General features: G+C 31.3%; 1 protein-coding gene across 1 annotated transcript in view; it reads left to right on the top strand.

Moving 5' to 3' along the window:
- The window catches only part of LOC148227493 (fat-like cadherin-related tumor suppressor homolog), a 153,544-nt gene that overhangs the window by 115,735 nt on the left and 10,379 nt on the right, over nucleotides 1–27,430 (top strand). The window contains exons 2-3 of the mRNA XM_088201987.1: nucleotides 8,170–8,276; nucleotides 20,527–20,731. Coding sequence (XP_088058113.1) covers nucleotides 8,170–8,276; nucleotides 20,527–20,731 — 312 coding nt within the window. The remainder of the gene's footprint in view (nucleotides 1–8,169; nucleotides 8,277–20,526; nucleotides 20,732–27,430) is intronic.

Genomic DNA, 27,430 nt, shown 5'->3' with positions numbered 1-27,430 from the left:
ATTAACGAAATTACCCCGTTCGAAATTTATAACATTGCAAAATCACTTAAAAATAATAAGGCTCCGGGAATTGACCGATTAGATAACATCTTAATAAAAAACTTTCCATTTAAATGCTTTCATTTCCTAACTAACATATTTAACTTTTGCTTATCTATTGGGTATTTTCCAGGTATTTGGAAAGTTGCAAAAATAATTCCGATAAAAAAACCCGGTAAAGCTGATAGCATCCCATTAAATTACCGACCGATTAGCTTACTACCGTCCCTAAGTAAATTATTTGAAAAGATTATCTTATCACGTTTAAAAGAGTGTCTAAATAGTAAAATCATTGACGAACAATTTGGCTTCCGCGAAGGACACTCAACAACGCATCAACTTAATAGACTCACGGAGCACATTTCTGCGAATTTTAACAGGAAAAAAAGCACAGGATTTTTAATGTTAGACGTAGAGAAGGCATTTGATACTGTGTGGCATGAAGGGCTAGTATACAAACTAGATAGGTACAAAACCTCACACTATCTGATACAAATTATCCGATCATACCTCCAAGATCGAAGCTATGTCGTCTCCTTAAATAACGATAATTCGACACCGCGTAAAATACCAGCCGGGGTTCCTCAGGGGAGCATACTTGGGCCGTATCTTTATATAATATATACAAACGATATTCCAATTTTAAAAAACACCAGTCTCTCTATTTACGCGGACGATACGGCCGTTTTAACTAGTTCATATGGTCTTAAACCAATAGCAACAAAACTACAAAAATCTTTGCATAACTTAAATAAACATTTAAAAAAGTGGAAAATAAAAATAAACGACGATAAAACTGAGGCAATCATTTTTACGATGCGCCGGCAACCGTTGCCTCCGCCTTTAAAAACCGAGCAGGGCAAAAACATTGAATGGAAAACGAGTGTTAGGTATCTGGGTCTTCACTTAGATTCTAAATTAAAATATACAAAGCATATAAAAGAAGTACGGTCTAAAGGGCTTGCCGCCATTTCAGCTCTGAGACCCATTTTTAACAGAAAAAGCGCGTTGACGATTAAAAACAAAATTTTATTATATAAACAATTAATACGACCGATATTAACATACGCTTGCCCAGTGTGGAGTAATACGTGTAAAAATAATTTTAATAAGTTACAAGTAATTCAAAATAAAGCTGTAAAAATAATTTATAACACCCCATATTATACTAATTTAAAGAAACTCCACACTCGATATTCTATACCTACAATTAAAAATCACATTATTAATAATACGATAAATTATTACAAAAATATCTCGCGTGAACATAATAATAAATTAATTGCAAAAATTGGTAACTATGACAAAGTCACACTAAATTTCAAGTATAAACATAAAATGCCTAAGCACATAATGCTTTGATAGCAAATCTGTAACCACGACTTCAATAGCCCCAGTTCGTAAGTGTTATTTTTAATTATGTATCTTATATTTTATTTATTTTATTTTCTTTTTCTTATTGTATAAAGGTTTTAGTATTTTCTCCTTAAATTTTACTTATTAAATATTGCATATTGTTGCCTCTATTTTTATTTAAACTATTGTAATTTCGCTTGTAAACATGATAATGGCTAAAAGCCAGAAACATGTAATTTATAACTTGTATAAAACTAAATTATTTTTGAAATAAACATTTAAAAAAAAAAAAAAAAAAAAAAAAAAATGCGGTGGTAATTGACAAAATTCATACAAATAATTTTTTTTCAATTGTAAATTTAATTTCAGTATCGCAAAAACATTCTGCTGAAAAACGTTTAGAGCTAGATTATTATCATTACAGCAGTAGATTAAAATAATTTAAAAAAATATTAAAATTGATTATAACAAAATACTTTAAGAGGGCGTAGCCCTAGGGGTGGTTGACCTCGCGGCCAATGAGACTATTCGGTGAATCCTATTAGATTTTTATTAAGTTATAATTACAATTTTGACTATGGATGATTACGGCGTGACGTTTCTCGCAATGAAGGTGTGCATGTGATGATGTTTCAATGCTCTGTGGCTACGTGCGGTGTCGGTGAGGGCGCGTGGCTGATTCCTCCGGATGGCTGCTGGTAGATCTTGGCTCTCTGGTTGTCTGCGTCGCTGGCTCTGCTGTCTGGTGACGTCTCTTGTCTCGTGGCTCAGCCTTCTCGTATCTCGGACCGTCTGCCCTCTCCTCGTCGGAATCCGGGCTTATAATCCTTTAGGGCAGAGGTCGGCAAAGTGCGGCTCTAGCACAAATATCCACGCGCATTCGATTTAAAAAATAAGAAAATATGGAGCTCTAAATTTAAACGTCTTTGTGTTGATTTGGAAAATTATAATAAAGGTTTGCTAAATTAATAAATAGATTTGGCTCTCAATTTTTTTTAATCGTTGTAATGTACATATTTGGCTCTTTGGCTAATAAGTTTGCCGACCACTGCTTTAGGGGGATGAACGCTAGCTGGCCAATCGCGATTGTGCATCGATCTCCTAGCCAATCGCTACAGTGGCTTCTTAGAATTCGAGAAATCGGATGTTATGTTTCCGAAAGCAAGTTTTTTGCTTAGCTCCAGACTTTCAAATTCTTCGGAAAGGGTTTGCATTGTGGTGATTGATTGCGTCTGTACCGTTGTTGTGTGGTCAAAAGAAATCCCTCTTGTGCCATGATGTTTGTCTCATTGTTAATGAATAAACGTTTTTGGTCACGTTCATTAACAATGAGACAATCGCCCTTTTAAATGTGTCTATATGTGTGGTCGCCACAATACTTTATTAAACAACTTAATATTTAACATTTTATTATAAAACATGTGTAGCATTATAACGTAATATTTTTTTATACATACAAAATTTATACTATTTAGCGATAGATACAAGAATAATCATAAAAGCTCAATTCGTCCTTACAGATTTGCGTTACACAAAGGCCGGAGCTTAATTAAGCCTTAAACGCCATTACGCACATAATCCAAATTTGAAGTGTTTCTCCGGAAAATATTTCAATAAAAGACCGGAAATAAAAATGGAGTATAAATGAAATGAAAGAAACGGCATTATATCCACTTGCACTCGAGAAGAGAGAGAGCGAGAAGAAAAGCATTTTTTCAAGTGTGATTCAGCAGTTAAAAAACACTTAAACTCTCACTTTTGCATCTTTTTCGCCTTCCTCGGGTTTCGGTAGTTTCCTGTGATTTATGATACGCAAATAAAGCCGTAGTTTTATATTTGAACCCGCGCCGCTTTTCTGTCGACATCGCGAATTTTCATTCACGCATTTGCCTACGTCTTCTTCCTATCGTCAGATAAATGTTTATTTACAACTCGCTTCCGTGTTTCGCTGTTTTAGCCCAACATATTGAAACTTTTAGTGCCGTCGTCCTTTAGTTAAACGGCTCGATACGCACTCGAGCAGATTCAACCCACTTTATATATGTTATACAGCTACGATTGTATTTTACGTGCTGGGATTTTTTATATAATAACTATAAAGGCCAATACATTTGTCATTTTTATTAGCACATATTTTTTTCAATTATGTCATAAAACATTTATGAAAAATAAAATATTTTATATAAATATATCAATTGGTAAATAGTTTCATAATAAAATATCATAAAATAATTTTAATAACATCGGTCTTTAATATTATGTAAATGAACATTTAGTTCCAGTAAATCTTAATATTTTTAAAATATCTATGAATGCAATGCATGCATCTTTATTAACTATATAAACATTAAAATGATCCAGCAGTGGCAAGTAAAAACAGTTATAATGAGTACCGTATAATTATAAAGCTTGTAAATATTTTTACCAAAACATTTTTAATTTATAGCTGCAGATGTTCCTCTACATGTATAATATTTTCTTTATTTTTATACTTAGAAAATTCAAATTAATTAGTTATGTACGACACAAATGCCTAACTGGAGCCGGCTTTTTCTCAATCTGGTCCGATAACTCTCTCAGTATAAATTTAGTTCATATGAGAGGGTTAACTTCGATAAACAAAAGTTTCAGTGCTAACAATCCTTTCATAATTTATTAAAGTTTACATATTGACAGTGCGCTGAGATAATCCGCAGCATTAAGTTAATTTCGCATAACTACCATGCCAAATTTCGTTAATTTTATATCGCAACATAGTTCGCAGAGAGTTTTGTGCAAATATGAAGCTTTTAGCTTTATACTCTGCTCGTTCCATCCCGCTTTCAAAACGACACACATATACATACGGATATCAGCTTATAAAGCCGTATTCTCGGATTATGCTAATGACTGACTGATAACTTTGTAGAAAGACTGAACTAAGCCTTTATATTTCGTCCCATTACCACGGAGATTCGTGTTTTTGGAGATGGGCTGCAACTCGCCACGTCAGGTGGTTTCTCTATGTTGGAATACAAAGTTTTACATGGCGACTTGGGCTCGAACGATTCTGCAAAACTTTTACTGGAGCATAATCTCGTTATGTCAACGATTCGGGTAGTGGTTTTCATTAGGGTACCCTTGTGCTGCAAGTGGCGCGAGAGGAGCTCGTTGAGATCTAATAGTCATCTTAGCGCGAGCAGCGCTGCCTTAATTGCTACTAAACAGTTCCATGCGTTTAGTGACGAGTACGGAGAAACGATAATTTGGGTAACCCTTTAACTCGGTCACCTCGTGAGATAAATTGCTCAACCCTTTGTGAAATAATAATAAAAAAGTGGATTAATGACAACCAGTAAAACCAGACTTTATAGATGTAGACACAAAGGAGTTGATCACACCTCTCCACTTTGAAGTCACCCTATCTGGATTTGTCACCCGTCCCCAGCCTCCTGTCTGCGAACCTTTTCGACAATTATCGCATTCTTCTCTCGTTCTTGCGCGGACCGTAGCCACTATGGAATTTCAAAAACTTTCACCGACAATTTTCACCCGACAACCGGCCAAGTACTCAGATTCTTTAACACAGAGACGTTTTCATTAAGATAATTATATTAAAATTCCTGAATAAATTTTACGTCGTTAATTTGAAGTTGCTATACTAATTCGTTGCCGTATAGTATCTTTCTACAACAAAAATTACTAATATTGTTTATAGATTTTACTATACTTATAATAATAACTGTGAACTTAAATTTTAAAAATAGCAACACTTAAGAAACAAATAAAACTATAAACTGAGTAATGTGTTATGAAACTAGTGAGGCTCATAGAACACTTATATAAAAATAATTGACAATATAAAGTTTTGCAGCAAATTAAGTTTGAAAATCTAGTATAAGGATTTATTGCGACTTTTGAGCCTTCTTTACACAAACTTTTAAGCATTACAATGTATTTTTAAGTTTGCCAGGATTACTCTATAACGGAAATAGACGATAAAGCATATCTAGCAGTAAAGATGATAATACATCAGACACTTGTTATAATTTTTCAATATATATTTCGTGGTACTGTATGAGAATTTTTATTCTATAAAATATAAATATAAATGGGTTATCGATGAGCTTGAGATTTAAATAAAAAATAATATTATAAATTAATAGCGAAAAATATTAGCTAATGCGTCCAATAGAAATAAAACATATTTGTTAAAATGCCTACTTCGATTGAATTTTATAATGTTAATCTCCATCGATTAAATCTTATAATAAAAAAGCACATTTTAAAAAATCCCAAATGGAATTTCCCAGAAATATACATTAAATTAATTTTAGTAACATTTAATACATTTTTTATTAAATCAAATAATATTTTAATTTTAAATGCTAAAAAGCTTCCGATAAAACCATACAAATATTCATAGTTTTTCTTGTACTATTACATAAAATTAATCCTTATGTTGAGATATATAATTAGATGCAATCTATTAAGTTTTTTATATGCACTCTTGAATATAAGTACTTGAGAAATTTTTAAGTTCTTTAATGAAGCATAAATAAATATTTATTAAGATCTGTGCAAAAGCACTTTTTTTTAAATAATTTTGCTAGTTTTTATAGAGCTTTGCTGATTCAAGCAATCATGTTAAACCTAATTTATATTTATCTTATATTAAAAACATATCTGATAGATTATTTCCTTTTTTATACAGTTTTTTTCTAAATGTATATATTATACAATTATTAAAAAGTTCAATTTTCCAGCATTACACACATCAATGCACAATTTGTTTCACTTGTGACCTCTTCATTTATTATTTTTGTGTTCGTAAATTATTCCGTGATTTTTTCAGTGGTTTTGCTGAACGGATGTTTTCCTAAGCCGGAAGCCAAGACTTTAATTTCATTATGCTATCATCTCCTTTGTTTGTCGTTTTCTGTATTTATATTTTCAACGTCATTTATTACGCTATCAAACAGATTTTTAATGTTGATCAAAGTCTTTATTGTGTCATTCGAAACAGTGTTGAAACCAAACAGATTTTCTATTAGCTTTTTCACTACATTTTATATCTACCACCTCTTGGTGTTCAATGATTGGATTCATAATACGAGGATCTAGTATTATATATTATCGAATAAAAAACACATATAATCGAAACTTTACATTATGGTTTATTATTTATTTATTTAATATTTTTTAATTTGATATACATACTTAGCACAAAAAAAAACACCTTTTTTTATTCTTAATACAGCTAGATAGAAAATATATTTATTTCTAAAAAATAATATTTTTTCAGTCAATTAAATACATATTTAATTTAATTAATTAATTTTAAAATAAGTTTACATATAATACAATTTTCTTACATTAAAAATTACCAAATAAAAACATATGACTCTTTCCATTTTATAAAACGATGTATCTTGAGAGGGCAAAATCTATTAACCTCTTATGTGATTATTAAGTGCCAAAAAGATGATGATCGATTAGAGAAATGTCGGAAGAATATGAAGAGTTAGGTAAAATTTCTTAAAACAAAACACAAAGTTTTCCCAAGAGTGTCTTTAATTATCTTAAAAGAATGAAACTTACTTCTGAATTCAAAGTAACCCATCATTAACGCTTCATTTATGAGTATACATCGGCCGTAATGGTAGTGATTTTATAGTCTTTGAAACTAGAAACTTTTTTTGGATCGCAAAATTCAAATAAATTTATTTGACAAAAATATAAAGCATTCAGTAAGAATCAAGCATTAGTAAAATAGTGAATAAAAATTGTATCGACAGTAGGGGGAAACAGGAGACAGCCCCAATAGTGTTCAGAAGGGGTGCCTAGCGACGCGACGCAGATCGCGTACTTTCTCAGTCTCTGTCGGACAATCAACACGCGATGAGAATGACGTGTGACGTATCTAGAGGATGACTTACGGCTTGTGATTTTCAATACAGATTCGAACCTAGTTTTTTACAAGCGCATAATAATTTATTTCTCGTATAATGAGAAATATTACTTATACACATCTGTGCTTTATAAATATAATAAAAACAAATGAAATATTTTGTTTACCTAGTAACTTCCACATTAAACTATCGTATAAACGATAATCAAAAACTTAAAATATTCATGCATATATTCTGAATATTTTTATTATTACGAATACAAATTTATGAACGAATACACAAAAAAACCTTTGTTTTTTTCTTTTAAATGCCTTGGTTTTTCTTGTACACACATAAAATATGTTATTAAAATTATTTAATATAAACATTTTTACATTCCTTAATATCATGTTTATAGTCATTAACTTGGTTTACGTCATGTAGTGTTTAATAAAGCTTACGCTTTCATATAAATAAAATACAATATTGGCCCCAAATTATTCAAAATATTACTAATAACAAATGTAACATTCATTCGTTTTCTGTTTACGTTGTTATCTTGAAAGTAAAACATATTTTATTTTTTCAAATTTATATATAACAGTTTTCACCTAAGCAAACATTATGCTTTCAATTTACATAGTATCAAATCAATATTTGTAATTATTTTATTTATTGAAATTTACATATATACATTATGATTTATAATTCATATGGTATTCCTGTATTCCCCCGCCGCTCCATTTAATCCAGGCCGCATCCCTAGTCTGTTAACCTAGACAAATATCAAACCTGACATGTGTAAACATGTCGACCGAGCCGAACAGACACAACTCGATTAAGAACAGATTAAACTTGTACGTGCCAATGTCGTGTACTACATGTGCTTGTTTCCCACTTTCAGGTCAGCTGAGGACTCTGGCCATCCTGGACTCGGAAACCAAGGACCACTACTGGCTGGACGTGTGCGCCCAGGACCAAGGAGTGGTTCCGCTACACTCGTGCGTGAAGGTCAGTCTGAATAAGTAAAGGATTCAATCTTTGCGAAACCTTTCTCTGATTAAGGCCGGCCGCAAATGAAGATGGAATAATAAATTAGTTATTTTCGCCCGCAAAAACCCTTTTTATTTTTCGGTAAACTCCGTTACGTATTTGCAAAATGAAATTCTATCAAGGGTAGATTCCCGGAGCGAGGCGTCTGTATAACGGACGTTCAATAATTATATCAACTAGATCTGGCCTGCGGTTGCTACTTCGACTAAACTACATTTGGAGTGCATAAAAGCTTCTATGTTGAAAGTCTTCGCTATAGATGTCTTTGGAAGCTGTAAAAATTTGCGACAGTCGCACTAACCGCATTATATGGCATAATAGGCGAAAAGCATTTTCTTTTGTAAGACGACTCTAAAAGGTTTTGCGGTTGATCTAATTTATATATCTCATTCTTATTAACCTAATCTCGATAAAACATATTTTTGTATCACTGATGTTTAAAAATGACCTGTCCTACTTTTATCGGTTTATAAAGATCCTAAGTTTTACATATGGTCTATAAATAAATTAATATAGAATAAATATAATATATTATAAAATCAGCTCAAAATTAGAGAATTTGTAAAAATATCGAGTTAATCATTTATTATCTGCAATATATTGTACATACGTCTTCAATCCCTTTCGGCAAGTTTTGTTGTACCAGCATCATGGGTTTCGTACTGCCAGTTCCACTGTCACTAACCTTCTGTCTAGCGTCAAAATTGATTGAGAAAAATCCTTCGCCAAGGTTATTCTTGAATTATTTGAGAGATCGAAGACAAGTTGTACCCTATGGCGGCCGATTATCGAAAGAGTATTTCACTCCTTGGGAGGTTCCTCAAGGGTTCATCCTGAGCGCTCTGCTCTATACGTTATTTAATAATGACAAATACCGCAGTTCCAAATTTAATTTATCTTCTGTATGCAGATTTTTATAATACTATATTAGCTTTTGCTTAGATGCATTCGATCATTTGCAGACAAAATGATTTAGATCATCTATGGAGATGGGCTACCGTTAACTAACTGTCCTTTAGTGTTGAATAGTGTCATCGTGTGTCATTAACTTGCTCCCGTTCGTAATCAGATTATTCCTACAGAATCGGTAAGAGTGCTTAGGTTAGAGAAAATTATATTATTTTATTTTTAGATCTCATAATCACTTTTAAGAGCAAGTCGAGATTCTCTCTGCACGTAAACGACATCTACGAAAATCATCCAAGATACTCGGGTTTTTTTTTATGAGGAACGCTTTTTATTTTAATGATTCGTGTATTTTATAACACTTACATTCTTGAATCGAGATCTATAATATGGAATCCTAGAATAACCAAATACTATCTCTTGTTTAGGATACCTTTATAATGAGATATTTGCTTTTAGGAGCGATGAGATACGATTCGCTGAGTTTTCACAGAAAGTTTTATATCACTAAGCATTTTTTCATACTACTAAAGGATACTGTTGACAATAAAACTATTCTCGAGGATTTTCAGTTTTGGGTTTTGGAACGTCTTCAGAATCACAATCGCGTCCTATGTTAATGTCTCTTAGACTCAGGACGTCCGCACTAACCGACTCGCCTAAGACTGTCGTTATCCGGCTCCTTGTATTATACATTGATATATATAATGTTAGCTAGAAGGAGCTGGCATTTTTCTAATCTGGCATTTAAGTTTTAAAACACTAAGACACAAAGCACGTCAGATATTGGATCTCTCGACGAATTTTCACCTTAAGTTGGATTATTGTGACTGATTAATTCAAGTAGACACGACTTTTGAGATAACCCCATAAAAAAATCAAGAGATGTCAAATCTGGACTGTGACACCCTTACCCAATATTAGTTTGTTAGAAAACATTTTCTTCGCCACTGGTATAGTCACATTTAATGTATGTCAGATTTTGCATTCTTACACCAATTGGATCTTATATAAGTGTAGCCTCAAGTCCAGTTTAAAATTCGACGCAAAGTTAATCTTGCTAACACTACAGCAGAATGCTTGCGAGTTGACAAGCCCGAATCTTGCACAGATTTGTTTACTTGCGTAACATTATCTTCGCTTCTTCTACTCCGTGGCCGCCCGGTTTTATTTTTATTTAGCGTTTAACCAATCTATATGAACTGCCTGAGCCACGATTTAATTAAATTAATACTCGGGAATTGATCCATACTTTGTAATCAGTAATAAACACGAAACAGGCGCCGAACTTTACTGTTTCACGCAGAACACTCGCTGTTCCCCCGTGAAGCGATCCATTACGACTAAATTTCTAATTTCTTCGCGCGGTACCCTCTCAGAAGTGATTTAAAATGAGCAAAAACTCATTTCCAACCCTGTATTATATTTTTGTTCATTGTAAATTTACTGTTTTTTACTCATTAAGCTAACCAGTGAAGTTAATATGGTGTTATTTCATTTTTTTAAATTTATAAATAAATATTGATTTTAATTAATTATTTTTTAAATGTTTATATTTTTATATATATAATACAATATTAAATACTTTATATTTTTTATTATTTTTTTTATGTAAGCTTATTGTTTTTTATTTTTGTATACTCTATTTGCGTTAGCACAGTCAGTTCGAGAGCTATTTATTTTATCATTATTCATAATTGAGAAAGAGATGACAAGTTACGGTTTACGCCCCTACAATTTGCTCTAAATCACACGATATGGATATACGTTCAATATACTTATTTATATTTAGAACAAATTTATAGAAATTATATTAATGACTATATTTTTTATATTTATCAATCAATCGGAGTAATGATGAGTACCTATATATAACATATATACGTATCGTGTGCTATAGAGCTTATAATACACCTAAATTTGTAATCTTTTTCTCAATTATAAATAATGGTGAAATAGATAGCTCTCGAACTGACTGTGTTAACGCAAATATAGTATAGTTTATATAGAATATTAAAGTATAAATTGGGCATTTTCGCAACAAAGTTAGTATTAATTAGTCTAATTTTTTTATAGATTGACTTTGCTTTAATGAATTTTGCTTAAACAAAATATTTATTACACAATTAATTGCTAAAGTTAATTAAATTTATTTTGCTGTTTAGATTTCATAAAGTTAATTTTTATTTTAGTAGTATTTTCGATAATTTTTATTACCATGTGTGATACGTAATTATTAACATAATAATTATTACACTAATTTATTATACACAAAACGATGAAATAAATTATACGCTGATTTGAAATCCACTCGTATTTTTTTCTAACATAAATAGTTATAGACTGAAATATTTGCCCCGTTTCGGATAATGACGTACATGCCACACCCTGTAATAACATATAAATAAAAGGATTCGTGAATTTAATTGAAACACTTTTTACATTAAATTTCGTAGCACTGAAATTAAACACGCCAAAACGAAAGTTTCCGACTGAGTTCGTGTTTGTACAAGAGGAATTTTGTTAATTCAGGATTTCTGTACGAAATGGAGAGAGAGAGAATAATCTCGCATATAAATTATGAAGGGACAATTAAAACTTTTTTTGTGTTGTTTTTAATTTGCGCTCGCACATTCGTCAAGTTACAAAATTGAATAAAATAACCCGCATTATTTTATATCAGTGACAGTAATCTAACGAAACTCATTCGGAAACTCGTTACATACTAGTGCGGTTTTAAGAGTAAACAAGCTTATAAATGTACCTGTAAAATATGTAACCCAGGTTAGTGCTTTATAAATGGCAATTTAAATATCATACAGTCCATGAAAATATTTGATAAAATTCTATATGAAGTTTCACTTTCAAAATTTATTATTATATGCCGAGTTTAGTAATTAAACCATCATTGTATTCAAAAATTCACTGAAAGAGTTAAATTGATAGGTTTTGTGTCAAATTTACAGGCGTGTGAATCTGAATATTGTGCTTTTTAATTATATACGTTGGTGATATGTCCAGTTTCGGCATGTAATATATTTAAACGCCGTTTAGCAATAACCAAACTAAATAACGCACTTTTCTATATTTTTGTGGATAATTAAACTAAATGAGAATGCATGTGAATTTTACCAATCAATACATAAACTATATACTTATGTACATATTCATAATAAAATCCTGAATGTATATAAAATATTTATAAACCAATCAAAACCCTGATTGAAATATGATTGTCTTAAGAAAGTTAGGTTATAGAATTTGTAAACATATTAAGGACGTATTTAAAATTCAATGCTTATAAAATATTCTAGTAATTTACAAATTTTACAAAAATGTTTAATATCAAACCATTTAATTCTTGAAGTTTCCTATCTTGTTTTCCTATGAATATACTTTCCTTTTAGTGGTGACCTCAACTTATGTCATATCATACTTGATGCGTGCTCATCTGATTCGACGTTTAGAATACCATGTATTTACGGGTACATACATATACATACATCTCCCAAACCTCTTAAATGGTAATGCGGTACATGTGTATGCAAATACAACAATTTATACACGAATATTTGCCGTATGAGGGAAAAGTCGCACAGGACGGGACGAAGACGTAAAAGCGGCAAAAGTATATTTTGGGAAACGATTGTTTTTACCCTTCCCCACCGCCTTCGCACTAAAATATTTTCCCTCGAATTTCATATAAAATTTTCTGGACGATTTTGCTTCGTCGAAAATCCTGATGGTTGTCGTTGTTTTTTCTACGTGTTTCTGGTTACAAACAATGCATGTACAGTCATTATGTTTTCTTAAATATAGGGGAAATTCCGAACGAAACTTTTCTCTTGTTTTCGCTATAAAAGAGAAAGACACGCTTTCTTTGATCTGACGGGACACCAAAAAACGCGCGTTTACTTGCAAAAACCCTTCGGCTGTATATGTGTATGTGACAAGTTATATGAACCCGCATGTATGTTAATACTTATTTTTCAAACAAGAGTTGTGTTTGTTGAATTGTGTACTGACCGAAAAACGAAACAAAAATACAAACGAAATTTATATGTATTTATTTAATAGTAGCAATAATGTGATTCATAAAATGAAAAATTAGTTTTTAAATTCATACACAATAAAATATATTTATATTAAGAAACTTTAAAGTACATTTTAAAAAGTATTTTATATAGTTTATTTTTATTGAATAATATTTAGAGCAAGTAAGTGGTTTTCGCAAAACTCGAGTTAACTCTTGAAGGTTTGGGCTAGACCAAAAATTTGCCTATTGAAGTGGAGAGGCTTTCGATCTTTCATGATGTTAGCTTTGTTTTCTTATGGTCTAGAACCGTACTGTCGATGTTTATTTAATTGGCTTAAGGTACATAATGTGATGAAATTTCAATTTTGACTTGAATACAAAAATCTGAAGTTTGAAGTGACACTTCTGAGGCGGTGTTCCGACTTGGGAGTTCAACAATTCTCTTACCTCTCCTATTCTCACATTATTTGACTAATTAGAACTGGCTTTAGCGATAATATAAATTTCCGTTTTTTCCAATAATATATATTTTAATATAAAATTTCGACAGGTGCTTCGTCATAGTTCTATAAAGACTAGAAGATTGAAATATTAAAAGTTATGCATTCGAATGGTGTTATTAACTGTTAACCTAGTCGAAAAAATAGTTAAATATCTATTAGAATACGCTCGGAATAAAGATTCCGGTTTATTATTGTGTGCGTGTACATGTATATGAGAGGGAGAAGCGATGTAGCGTGTACTTCGTTGTCTCGCTTTCTCTTTTAAGGACAGTCGCTGATTCGTCAACGCTGGTATTCGTCATTAAAGTGCAGTATGGCACAGAAGTTCGATCTTCTCTGGTGATTTATTTTAAATAATTTTGTGTTGATATTGGTTTAACCCAGATTTGCCCACTGTCTCATGGGTAGGTCACTAAACTCGTGCCACTGTTTTTTATTTATAAATTAAATTTTAAGAGAACAAAATTTCTTGGGCATATCAAGGTTAATTGATATCAAGGCTTCAAATATACACTGTAAGTTATTCGTTCTCTTACCCGTGGATTAAAATATTTTAATTATTTTTCCATTAATCAGTTGTTGGTTTTTTTACACTATTCTCTGTAAGGCTTAAAAAAGTTATTATTCTTATCGTTGCGCCAATGATAATTTTTTAATTTATTCAATGAATTCTAATGAGTTAATAGAGTCGTCGAGCTATTAAAGAATCTGCGAACAATTTCTTTCCCCGTTTAATATCTTTTTGCTTTTGAAGAATAACTAAAGACTAAAACTTATTTTTTTGACTAGTGAAAGATTTTGAATTTTGCAAATATTTAATTAATGACGTCAATGTGTGGTTTCTTCGATTATATAATATATTTTTAATTGCCCGTTGAAATTTTCAACTTAGCTCAGATGTATATATGTTAAATAAACATATATTTTCTTTTAAAATAAAAATATTAAATATTTTGAGCGAAATTGTTTTGAGCCACACAGTTCACGCACACGATAACAAACCGGAATCCTTATCCCGAGCGCACTCTAGCAATTTAATTTATTAATTATAGTAAAGTCTATAAATTTAATTAATATCTATAAAAAATAGCGATAATCAAATTATGACTTACTAACTGTGTATATAAAATTATTAAAGTCGTTCTGAAAGTTTTGCTTTGAAGGTCGTCTGAGTAGATTTGGCGTTGACTCCGCTTGATTGAACTCATATACAATATTTCAAGTCGAAAACGAAATCGTAGTAGAGGTAAAAGTTTAAAAGTATAAGCTCCAAAAGCAAGTGAATCATTAGGAAAAGGGGCGTAATTGAGAAAAAAAATATTATAAAATTGACTGACTGGTATTATCTAAATAAGACTGAATCTGAATTATATGAATCAGTAACAGTTAATTAATTAATTGTAGCTAACAATTATTTCATAATTAATAAAAATTAAATTCTGCTACGGAAAACGAAGCTCAGACAAACAGACTGCTTTAGACATTCTAATAGTCAAATAAATAAAATTTCCCTCGTAACATAATTTTGCAAAATTCTAATGAGTTGATTTACCAAATATATGTATGTATCATCGTACGTATTTTTTATAGAAGCGGAAAGGAAACGAAATGTAGCCTTTGATTATGAAAATTATAATATTTGCGCGTTGAAAGTTTAAATTAAAACCATCCACTTTACCCGAGGCCGCAAATGAAAATTACAAAAATTCAAAAAGAAATTTAAAACGTATTAAAACTTTTACTATAACAAGAATGTGGAAGTATCCCTTTGCTGACGTTTCGGGCGAATAACATACACACCCACCTACAAAAGCGATTCGCTTTTCTTTGTGTTTTGAAAAATAAAAAGGAAATGTTGAAATGAAAGAAAAGAACGTAGATAATATAAGCGAAACGAATATACATCATGTGAAAATAATGCACGAGTGGAAATTATCATTTTGTGCGTGCTTACGCGCGCACAAAAGGTTAAAAATGCTAATGAGCAAACATAATAAATAATGAGTCGCATAAAAACGTCCAAGCTCCTTCTGCTCCGGAACATTATTGTTCTTATGGCGGAACTAATATAAATATGAAGTCCGAATACCAATCTTGTAATTCAACCTTGTATGTATAATGTATTAGCTTGCTCGGAAAATAATGGCATATTTTCACTAATCCCCCTAATTGTATTTTATTGTTATCATCCGAAGGCGAACTTATCTATTTATTTATTCGTTACATATATACAAACATTTTTAACATATAATTTAATATATAATATTTAAGAAACATTTTTTTATTAAACATTTATAAGTATCTTTGATATCATGATTTTTCTTAACGGAGATTTTTACAAAAAGCCAATCATAAATTCACAAATAAATATTGAAAAGGACCAAGCTGCCCTTTGATAATGTTCAGACACAAAATATGCGAATGGAGAATTCTAAAGGTTGAAATTGGGCCTTAAAATATTACACCATCCTACACATTCATAAAACTTTTTGCCAATCGATTACATCCTTTCAAGCAACTTATTAATTTTAAACATATGGAGTGTTGGAATATTAAATTTTGTTAATTAATTTTATTCAGTCTATGATCTACTTTAACATCGAGCTTCTAACAAATTAATCTCTGGCCGACAATTTCCGACATAAAATCGCGGCAAGCGTGCTGCGGGGATTTTACAAAATTCAATATATGTGTTTGCCGAAACGTATATAGAAAGTTGGACTTTTGGCGTTTAGTGACAGTCGGAAATGGAAGAGGCTCTCGTGCCGGGCGGTACACCGGGTGATTAGAAAGTAAGTTCTGGTTGCGTTGTGGTGGCACCAGTGCCGACCTGACCTTATTCCCTGGAACGCCTGCGGTCAGACAAACGTACGGGTGTTTTCCACGTTTGAAAATTAAACGTTGGTTCTCGTATACATATACAAATTGAGCGTATACAATTTCAAACCTCTGACATTTTCTGACTTGAAAGTGTTTTTTTTTTATGTTTGTACAGAGTGTTTCATTTAATAGTTAATATTAAAAAAAAGCAATATATAGAGAAAAACCCTAAACCCTAAATATTGTTATTTTGTATAACTATCGTGATAATAATTTTAACTTAAAAAAACTTTATAATAGTCTAAAGCAGGGCTTTTTAAACTTTTTTGAACCATTTATGATTGTGGGTTTCTTCGCGACCCCAGATATAATAAATATAAATATTTTGTACTTAGAAACATTCTAAAATATAAAATTAAAAATTGCACAAAAAGTTTTGAAATTGTATTTATTATAGCTACAAAAATTATATGTCCTATTTTTCATCAAAACTGCATTTTTTGCAATAGCATAAATATAATAGAATATTGAGCAAAATATATCGTCGCTGGTATATATTATAAGTACACAAAAATTAAAGGAAAGAATCGTTTTTTAATGAGACGGATGTGCTTGTTTTTCTACTGCATAACAAATTAAATCTTGGTGCAATATTTGACACTGCCCCTTAACATTTTTTAGCGATGAACGATATTGGGATTTAATATGTGTTAAAACTGAAAAAGTAATTTCACATAAATATGTGGTGTTGAATGGCAAAAGAACACTTAAAACCACATCAGAGATTGTGCGAAATTCAGCTCTAATTTCAATCCAGAATTCAGTCAAGGGCTTTTTTGGAAAATCTAGTTTTAAGTTTGAGTCACTCAAAAGCTCAGAAAATTTCTCTTGAGCTGTATATGGCAGATGATCAATCTCACTTAAGCCAATTAAAAATGTTTTTTTTAATTCAAGATACCTTTTTGAAATCAATATTTGATATAAAATATTTACAAAACTGTGTTTCTAGCGCTTTAAAGTGACCTATAATATTTTTTGCGATAAAATTTTTCCACTGATTTTTCTCGATTATAAAATTGTCGATACTGGAAAACATTTCGAACGAATCCTTTTCTACCCTACTTTTCCAAATGTTGATATTTTTAATAAAACTTCAATTTTATCATTCGAAGTAAATATATCGCAATTGTTTCCTTGAAGAGACAAGTTGAGATCGTTTAATTTCTCAAAAATATCTGACAGATAGCCATAGGTCATTTTGAAAAAAAGCAGCAAGATCACATTTTTGTTCGGTTAAAAATATTTTGATTTCGTCCTTTAATAACAATAATCTTTTTAAACTTTAACCTTTGGATATCCATATATCCAAATTCTTTAGATATGTTACTTCTGCATGTAATAACAAATTTGTATAGTGAGAATCCGTATCCTTACAGAGATTTGAAAATATATGCCACTGTTAAGGGCATGGCTCTTAATAAAATGTATAATCTTAACAGCACTCTGAAGCACATCGTTCAATTCTGGTGCTAGTTTTTTTGCTGCAAGTGCCTCCCGATGAATAAGGCAGTGAGTAACAGTTATATGATAATAATGAGCAGCTTTAAAATATCATTTAAATTTTGTATTTGAATACAGGTGGCCCTCGACTTTCGCACATAATTGGTTCCTGAAAATGTGTGCGAATATTGAATGTACGAAAGTCGAGGGAAGTAAAAAAAATTGAAATTGTGTGTATTTTAAAATATTTATTTATCAAGTAAATATAAAATGTTTAAGAGGCGTTTAAGAGACACGTTTAAGTGGGGTTTGCGGGTGTTTCTTTTGAAAAGTTATCAAGAGTTAACTGTTTTCCACTATTCTTTTTCTTTTCTTCGTATAGTATTTTATAACATGCTATGTTTTTATTGATCGCCCCACGCACTTGAGATATGCGTTCTCCATTGGGATCACAATCTTCCATAATATTTAAAATTTGTCAAGGTGCGTGAAGGCTTCATTCATATTTTTCATTGTTTTTCAAAATAAACCTGTCTCATCTACATTAAATATTTGCCTAGAGGAATATTCTACATCTTCAATAATTTTGGATAATTAGGAAATAAATTCTTTTGCAGCATCTTTATCAGCATCAACCGATTCTCCAGTAAATTAAATATCATGAAAAGAATACCTCATTTTAAAATTGTAAAACCAACCGTTACTTGCTTGAAAAACCGTGTTAAATTTTTTTTTATCTATTCTTTCAATCTTTGTGCAAACTAAGAGCTTTTGCTTGAATAATTGAAATACTCAGAGGGACATCTTTTTGATGTTGGTCATCGATCTACGATGACAAAGATTTTCCATTTCATCCATGTTTTTTTTTGCTGTGTTTTTTTGGAAACATATCATTAAAGATTGTGGAAATATGTCTTTATTTTCCACAATTTTGAACGTATTCTTTAATCATATTTTTATTTTTCAAAATTGAACATATCGTAGACCTGTTTGTATCATACGAACGTTCGATAGAAGTAAACGATTCACCCATAGGGGTGAATCGTTTACTTCTATCGAACAAAAAACGTTCTGATAGCAGAACGCTTTTTTAAAAAAAAAATTGTTTTTTTTTTTAAATGTGCAAAATAGCGAATTGTGCGAAAGTCGAACGTTCGAAAGTCGAGAGCCGCCTGTATTTTACAATAAAATCTCGACCCATAGTTTAAGAAGCCCTGGTCTAATTAATAATGCAGGATAATCGCTGGGATTTGAATTTCTTGGTACTCTCATAGAACTTAGACAATCGCTACACACTAAATTGTACTAATCTAGACTTAAAAATAGCTAGAAAAAACCTAAGTATTTTGCCACTTAGATAAGTTAACTTGCTTACTGATAAACTAACCTAAAATTATATAATTTTGCTAATAAAAATTGCACATATTGCTAGCTAAATACCTGTCACACATTTTATAACAATGAAATCAGCAACGCAACATTCCGATTTTGAGGTAGATACTTCGAATAATGAAAAAGTGATATTTTCCATGCTTGATACTTAGTGACCTAATTGATATTGCAATCTTACAAAACTTACATTACGAAATATAAAATGTGCTAGGATAAAAAATATTTTATTATAATATAAACTACATACCGATTGTATAAAATTATTATTATATAACTCATTCAACCCATAAAATACCTACGAAATGCTAGAGCAAAATTTCCCCTGAAACCTATTCCGATTACTCGACGGAAAATTTACGATTGGTCATAAATATTGTGAAATCGATAAAAATATGTATAACACAAAAATGATAATGAAAAAAAAACTAATGGTAATGAAATAAAATACTTATGATTTAATTAAAAAATTTACTTTTGGTCAATATCACATTTTTTATAATGAATTTTTATTTACGTTTTATGTCATTCTAATCCCAGTCGTTATGTCGATCTCTTTGATTCATATTACCTTATATATTAAGTTTGTATTTTGTTTTTCGTGAAGATTTCTTATAAAGTGCAACCATAAATTTGTGTTACAGTATAGTAATACATAAAACGTTAATACGAAACCCATTCTCTCCTATTCATGTCTATTTTACAAACCACCTAATCGCGTTTTTACTGTCGGATCTTATCTGAAAACATTCTCCAGCACGTCTCTATTTTACACCAGCATAAAAGTTTCAATAACATTTTTACGATATTTTTTACATTATCATTGAACCCTATCTCCAAGACATGTCGCCAATCACTGCTACAAATATATAAACTCACTAGCGCCGTACTAATAAAATTTTGTTTACGACCTCGTTTCATTTCGTAAATTATTATGACGTTCGTTGCTGTGCAATATATAGACTCGTTGTATTCTCAACGGGGACTATAGTGTACGATAGCTTATCTAAGGGCAAATCGGCTATACAATATTGAACAAAGTAACTCGTTACAGGTATACGTGGAGGTGGAGGACGAGAACGATTGCGTCCCCCTGACGACTGAGTGCTTCTATAGCGGGATGGTGCCTGAAAACTCTCCCGGAGGACGAGTGGTGCTGCAACTACAGGCGCACGACGCCGATAGAACTCTCAGCGCACTATCCTTCAAAATTGTCTCTGGAGACACCGGAGGACTCTTCCATATCAACTCATCTACAGGTGAATATCATAATGGATAACGTAGTAGCTCTCTTGGTAAAGTTTTAACGCATTATATGAAATGAGATAGTTCACTTTAATTGTATCCATATATATATCAGGCATATATTTCATGCCACATATATTACATTATTTAACTATTATATTATATCATAAGAAAAAGGGTATAAATTCACTGCCTTACATCCAAGAGATCCTTGATTTCTCTCTGGGCAATAGCATAATCTAAAATCAGGTCTTGCAGTTTTTGACTCCGGTTATATTATCAACCGCCGAAACATTTGACTGTCTGTTTTGTTGTCCAATATGTTTTTTTGCGAATTTTATAAAGGTGAAAATATAAAAAAATCTTTTCTTGTAAGAATGTTATTTTTGATAGGGCCATATTTATTTATTTATATGTTAACACAAAACAACCTTAGAACCTGCGTTTAAAAATGCGGTTCTTAGACGAAAAAAATCAATACTATTAGACTGATGGTTACAAAATCGAATAATTGTTGAGCTGTTAAATACTTATATTATTGAATGCGTTACTTCAAATAATACTTGAAATCGTAAGCGCTGATAATTAAATGACAATCAGAATCTCCGGATTGTGCGTATTCCTTTGAGGAAATGTTATCCCAAGCACATCCGTTGACGCGACTCGAGGGAATCAAATCCCAGCATTCCTTTAAAGATTTTTTTAAGAAATAAAAACGGATAATATTTATATTCACTCATGTACGGGTTTCTGAGAAACTTTTTTGCGACCTTTTTATGAGTCAGTTGCATTATTTAACAACCATACTAGAAAAGCATGCTCAAAAGCATGTCTCAGACTAGTTCGAGCCCTAGTGGCAGCAGACTCGAATTTTTATTCATAAAAATTCACTATTATTAAAACCGGTTACATCTATTGATAATAAATTAAATCATACATAATAATTTAAAATTAATAAAACAGATATCACTGATTTTCAGACATTCTATCTGGTGGTTAATACTCACTTGTATGTATTCATTATGTTTGATTGACTTACCCAGTTGGTACAGATTTACTCCATTGTAACGCACTGCGCTTACCCCTGTCAGGTTTCAAGGAGAGATAAAATAAATAAAAAAATCATATGCGATGATCAAAATTTCTCGTAGTATTCGATTTATTCTACGTAATAGTAGCCTGTTATGCATTGTTGATAAAATAAGCAAACGACTAATCTGTCTGTCAGATTTCACGTCTCCTGGGTTTATTATAAAAGATTTATATAGAAGTATAAAAGTATAAAAAAGTGTAATATATATTATTTTTGATGACTTATAATTTAGAAAAAATAGTAAATATTACTGGACAGGCATGTGTTAAAACGGGTCGTCCAATTAATTATTTAAAGATTTAAATTTTATTTTTTATAGTAAGCGTGCATTTTCTATTAAATATTGGTTTAAGGGCCGCAATGGCAGCAAGCCCTTTATAGCGAAATTCCAAATTATGTTTATTAAATTTAAGCTTTGAGTGCAGGTATAGGGCCATGTATTTAACGGTTGTTTCCCATTTTATGTAATTGCCCTTTTCACTTAGAAAAGTGATGCCATAGCTTGTCTACGTTTTGTGAAAATAATTTCTTCTGTTTTAATTCGGTTGATTTTTATTTTTCCCTGTCAAAATATTTATTAGAGATTTTTATAATTTTTTCGCAATTGGTTTAAGACCGTAAGTACTAGTTAAAATATCTGTATCGTCAGCATATTCTTTTACTTTTGAGATATGTTTGTAACAAGATGAAGAGAAACGGCCCTATCAAACTTCGCTGAGGAACTCCTGCTGGAATTTTACGTGGGATCGAATGATTATTATTTATTGAAACAACATAGCTTCTACTTTTCATGTATGAGCGTATAACCGTAGCAGATAGTCATGGTTTTTTTTGTATAATTTATGAATCAAACCGTCATGCCATACTGTCGAAAGCTTTTTCTATATCTAACATTAAAAGTACCCTTTTTCATAATGAAATAAGTGCATATGTGCTTTGTTAAACTAGTAAGTTAATGTGTTGTAAAGTGATTTTCGTGGAAACCAAACTATTGGGTAATAATTTTATTCTTCAAATATTATTATAAACGCGTGATTATTTTTTCATATATTTTGGAAAGGATCCTTATCAGTTTTTTTATCTGATGAGTTTAAGCGGTTTAAACAGTTGGGAAAATTCTAAAAGATAGGCAGGTATTAAAGATGTTTGCTAAGTAATGAATGTAAATTCCAGGAAGGTGTTTATTCAACGTTTTATCTTCTTTTTCAGTTTTTAATAACATACATAATTTCCCGTGAGATAATTATGCAAATTAAAAATGAAATCGAGAATGCTTCTATTTTTTAGTTGTAGTGCTTAAAATGTTTAGTAAGTTCGTACGATACATTAAAAGCGTCAGCTAACATCTTTACCTTATCATAACCCGTGTCAGCTGATATTTCTAGTTTTTAACCGTGGAGTTTCTGTGTATTTATTTTTAAGCGATTTAGTTACTTTCCACAATTAAGTATCTGCTGGTTTTAGGTATTCAAGTTTACGCGACCACGTTTCGTTTTTAATGCTCTGAATTTTATCCCTGCAGAGATTTAGTTTTTTTCACTGCTTTCTTATTTTATTTTTATTTTTATTTATTTAATAATTGAATTTTCTTTATTACATATTTCCTACTCATTTACCATTTTCTAGTTTAATGGGTGGTATATGCATTTGTGGTTGTTTGATTTTTTGTTGCTTTCCAGAGAGAATAACTTTAGTTGCAGTTAAATTGTTTAGATAGTCTTTAAGAGTTAAAACAAATCTTAATACTAAGAATTTGTTTTAACTCTTTCGTTGCTTTATTGAGTTTAGTTTTTATTTACTAATAAAGTTATCTGTTCTTTTTATCAAAAATGGAAAATTTGTAAACCTTATTGCATGTATTCATATTTTAATGGTTTTGCTTAATTTTATGAACTAACGTTTCAAGTTGTCAAATTCAAATACACCAATTCCATAAATTCGATTTCAATGTAATATTCTGTTTGCTTGCTGTATGTCAATATTGGCGTAAGTTAGTATATACACATACACATACAAACATACAATAATATTACTAGCAGAGTGAATCTAACCGATGATTGATGAGCTGCCCTCTCCGCGTCCAAGAATCTGCCGCTGCGAAGTGATATTAATGGTTCGTTCTGTAATCACTCAAATATGAAAATTAACAACGAGCCTTAATTAACAAATAAATATTCATGATTGATATAGACGTAAGCAAGTTCAGTCTCATCTTTCATACGGCTGCTTTCCTTCCTTCCTTCCTTGCTTCCCACAATGTACACATCGGATTCGGCGTAATCTCTCGTTTAATTCGCAAGACCATAGAAAACATAATCAAGCGTAAACGCGAACGCTAACAAGCGCTAAACACAATCATGCATAATACATAAGCAAACCCATAGTTGGTCGCACATAAACATGAAACTGACTTCAGGACGCTTTGTTTATATTAAATGCGGTTGATGAGGATTTAAAATTGTAGAATATTTATTATGATGATCTACAATTTAATATTTGACAAACTAAAATGAGCTGTTTGCATCGAAGATACGGGAAGGAAATTCAGAGATGTTTAATTGTTACTAACTAGTTGTTGGTTGTAGTTATTTGCATATATAGATATTTTAAATTATATAATTTGTTGTGATTTGCGAAGCAAATATTCACATTTTTAAAGTTAGTAAAAAAATATTAAATTATTTACTTACTCAGATTACTAATAATAGTAAAAATGTATTCATCTAATAAATCACATATTATCGTTTCCTCTCATTCACACAGCTCTACAACCATTTGAGATTATTCCAATATTTATCGTTTGTGCAAAGCCGTGAAAATTCCCTGATCTCATTTACAACATTTTATTATTAAATATTTAGCTTATTAAATAATTAATTTTCATCAAATCGATTGTTAAAACACAACTGATCATAACATTATGTAAAGTTATATGTGTATGTGGACTAACTAGGACTTCTTAAGCTCACCCTGTAGATACTAACCACCTGAATTTGTCTTTGTAATTGCGGTTTCACTTAATGAAAGTTTATATTAAAAGGTTAAAGGTCCTTTATATATATATAATACATGTTTATATATACATACACCTATGTTTGTATACTCGCACAAGAACAGCAATATCTATTATACATTTTCCTTCTACGTTTTCCCTTTTCATTTAGACGCTTTTTAAGCCGTGGCATAGGCGGAGTATACATAAAGAAATCTCAGATCCGAAACCAAAACCATCAGGGATTTTTAATCTGGAAAGTACAGACCCTTTTAAATTTGATCTACAGCATCACACCCTCGTCTTGCGCGAGCACTTTGCGACTATCCCAGATAATGGTACAAATGTAGTATACGTAGGTATAAGCTCGACGTTCGGATCTCAGGTTTTCATTAGTAAGGCGGCGCTGGATGCGATAATTATCACCAAGGCACTAATCGTTTTATCTAAAGCAAGCCGTGAATCAACCCATAAGCGTTAGCCAGCCCAGCCGCGAGGTGTTAAGGAACGACGCACTAAACCCATCCTTGCCATAACGTAACGGGTTTACAAGACACCTTCCCATTTTACCATTAGCCGAAACTACCCAGCGCACCCCACCTCGTGTGGCGAGTATGAATTATTGTTATGGTCGACACGTAAACGGTTTTATGTTTTCTTCCCTTCAACACCGAATGCCTTCAGTGCTCCACTACACGACCTCGTTAATCCAAAAGATAAAATGTTTTATTGTTGTCTATGCTTAACCATATAAGTGACAATTATAGGGGTAAAACTTGCTTTAATACACATTAGCTGTGAACATAATGTTTGGGTATTGGGTATGGTAACTACGTTGAAAACTGATCTCCTTTGCAAACCACGACGAGTGATGTCGATCCACCGACATTAAGTTTCACGTAATTTACATTTAAACAAATTACGCCTTGCAGTATATTGTATAATTTCTTTTCTGACAATAAAATGGCAGTTTCAAAAAATGTATTTTGTTAATGGTTTCAAATAATAAAACAGCATATGCTATAAAAAATGTAACTGCTTAAGAAACAATCTTAAAAATAAACAGAATAAGCCTTAGCTCTAAAAACATAACATGAAAATAAAAAAAATCTAATATATACATCCGTGTTTTCCAAATCTTTTTTAAAGGGTAAAAAAATTGTTGATTTTTTTTATTTTAATATACACGTGACAAACGTTTTATAAAAAAGATTTAAAATTGTCGAAAAAAGACACTCGCATTCATACCAAAAAAAAAACATTTTTTTAATTGCCAAAAATAGAGTAGATTTTCTTAATGACTAGTATTGAATGTTTTTACAAAATATATCATTTTTAAGTATTTTAATATAGGTGGACCGAAAAGTAATCAAAATTTTTGTTTGCTTGCAGAAAACATATAAAATTCTAATTTAAAAAAAATCCATTATTATTAATGATCTTTTGACAACGTGTAGGCAAATTTTCAATTCCCTTTTTGCAGAACTCTTTTGGTTTTTAAATAAAAAACTTTTCTAAAATTTTTTTTAATTCCGCCAACATTTTAATTTTTTTTATTGCCCTAAATAGATGGTTATCAGACAGTGCAAAATCTGGTGAATATGGGGGATGGGGTAAAACTTCCAACTCAACCTCCCTTATTTTTTTTTTAGTCAATTTTGCAGAATGAGGCGTCGCGTTGTCATGATGCAAAATTCTTGGCTTATTATTGATCAAAACAGATTGTTTCTTTTAAATATCATGTTTCAATCGTTCGAATTGCTTACAATACACAATAGCTGTAACGGTCTTCCAGTTTATCACTCCAGAGAAATCCCATCATACACAAAAAAAGCCCTTCTTTATTGTTAGGGGTGGTCGAGGGATTGGAACAGGTACTTGCTCGGAAGAAAGCCATTGTTTTTTCGTACAGGATTTTTGTAAAGCACCCACTTCTCATCTCCAGCTACATATACGTAATAAAAATGGGTCAACTTCAAAACGGGATAAGGAATGCACAGATGGTATGGCGCTGATCGAGCGCTGTTGCCGATAATTCATGCGGGACCCAAATTCCTTTCTCAAACGGCGTAGATAATCCTGGACAGCCATTCTTTGTCGATAACTATTTTATGGTCTGACGAGGATCTGACTCCACCATTGATTTCAGGACATCATCGTCTAATTTTTGAGGTCGTCCTTTTCGATCAATGTCCTTGAGGTCCTTATTTTCATTTTTATTTTTTTTAAATAATGATGACACTTGTTAAGTTTTAAAACATCACCATAAGTATTTTTGATAACCTGTGTTGCTTCGTTAGCCTTCTTCTAATGCTCGAACAAAAACAGCATATAATGGCGCAAATGCATCTCATCAATTGTTGGCCTCGACATCCCTCTACTTTAGGGTAAAAATTTTTTTTTAAAAAAAAACATAAATTTACGGTTTTTACTTTTTATAATGATAAAAACTTATGTGATTACTAGACCGCGTATTGAAATAAACAGATTTGAAAGAAAAATTTTAAAAAGTTTTGATTACTTTTCGCTCCTCCTATATATATTTAAGTATGCTCAAAAAAATATTTATTTATAGTAATTACAATATTTCTGTAATTATTCAGTCATTGAAAAATCGTGAACCATCTG

The sequence above is a fragment of the Plectrocnemia conspersa genome, unplaced genomic scaffold (genome assembly GCF_051122295.1).
Source record: "Plectrocnemia conspersa isolate PC_06_02 unplaced genomic scaffold, ASM5112229v1 ptg000013l, whole genome shotgun sequence".
NCBI lineage: Eukaryota > Metazoa > Arthropoda > Insecta > Trichoptera > Polycentropodidae > Plectrocnemia > Plectrocnemia conspersa.
Note: the sequence above shows the minus strand (reverse complement) of the source record. Positions and strands in the feature narration are given on the sequence as shown.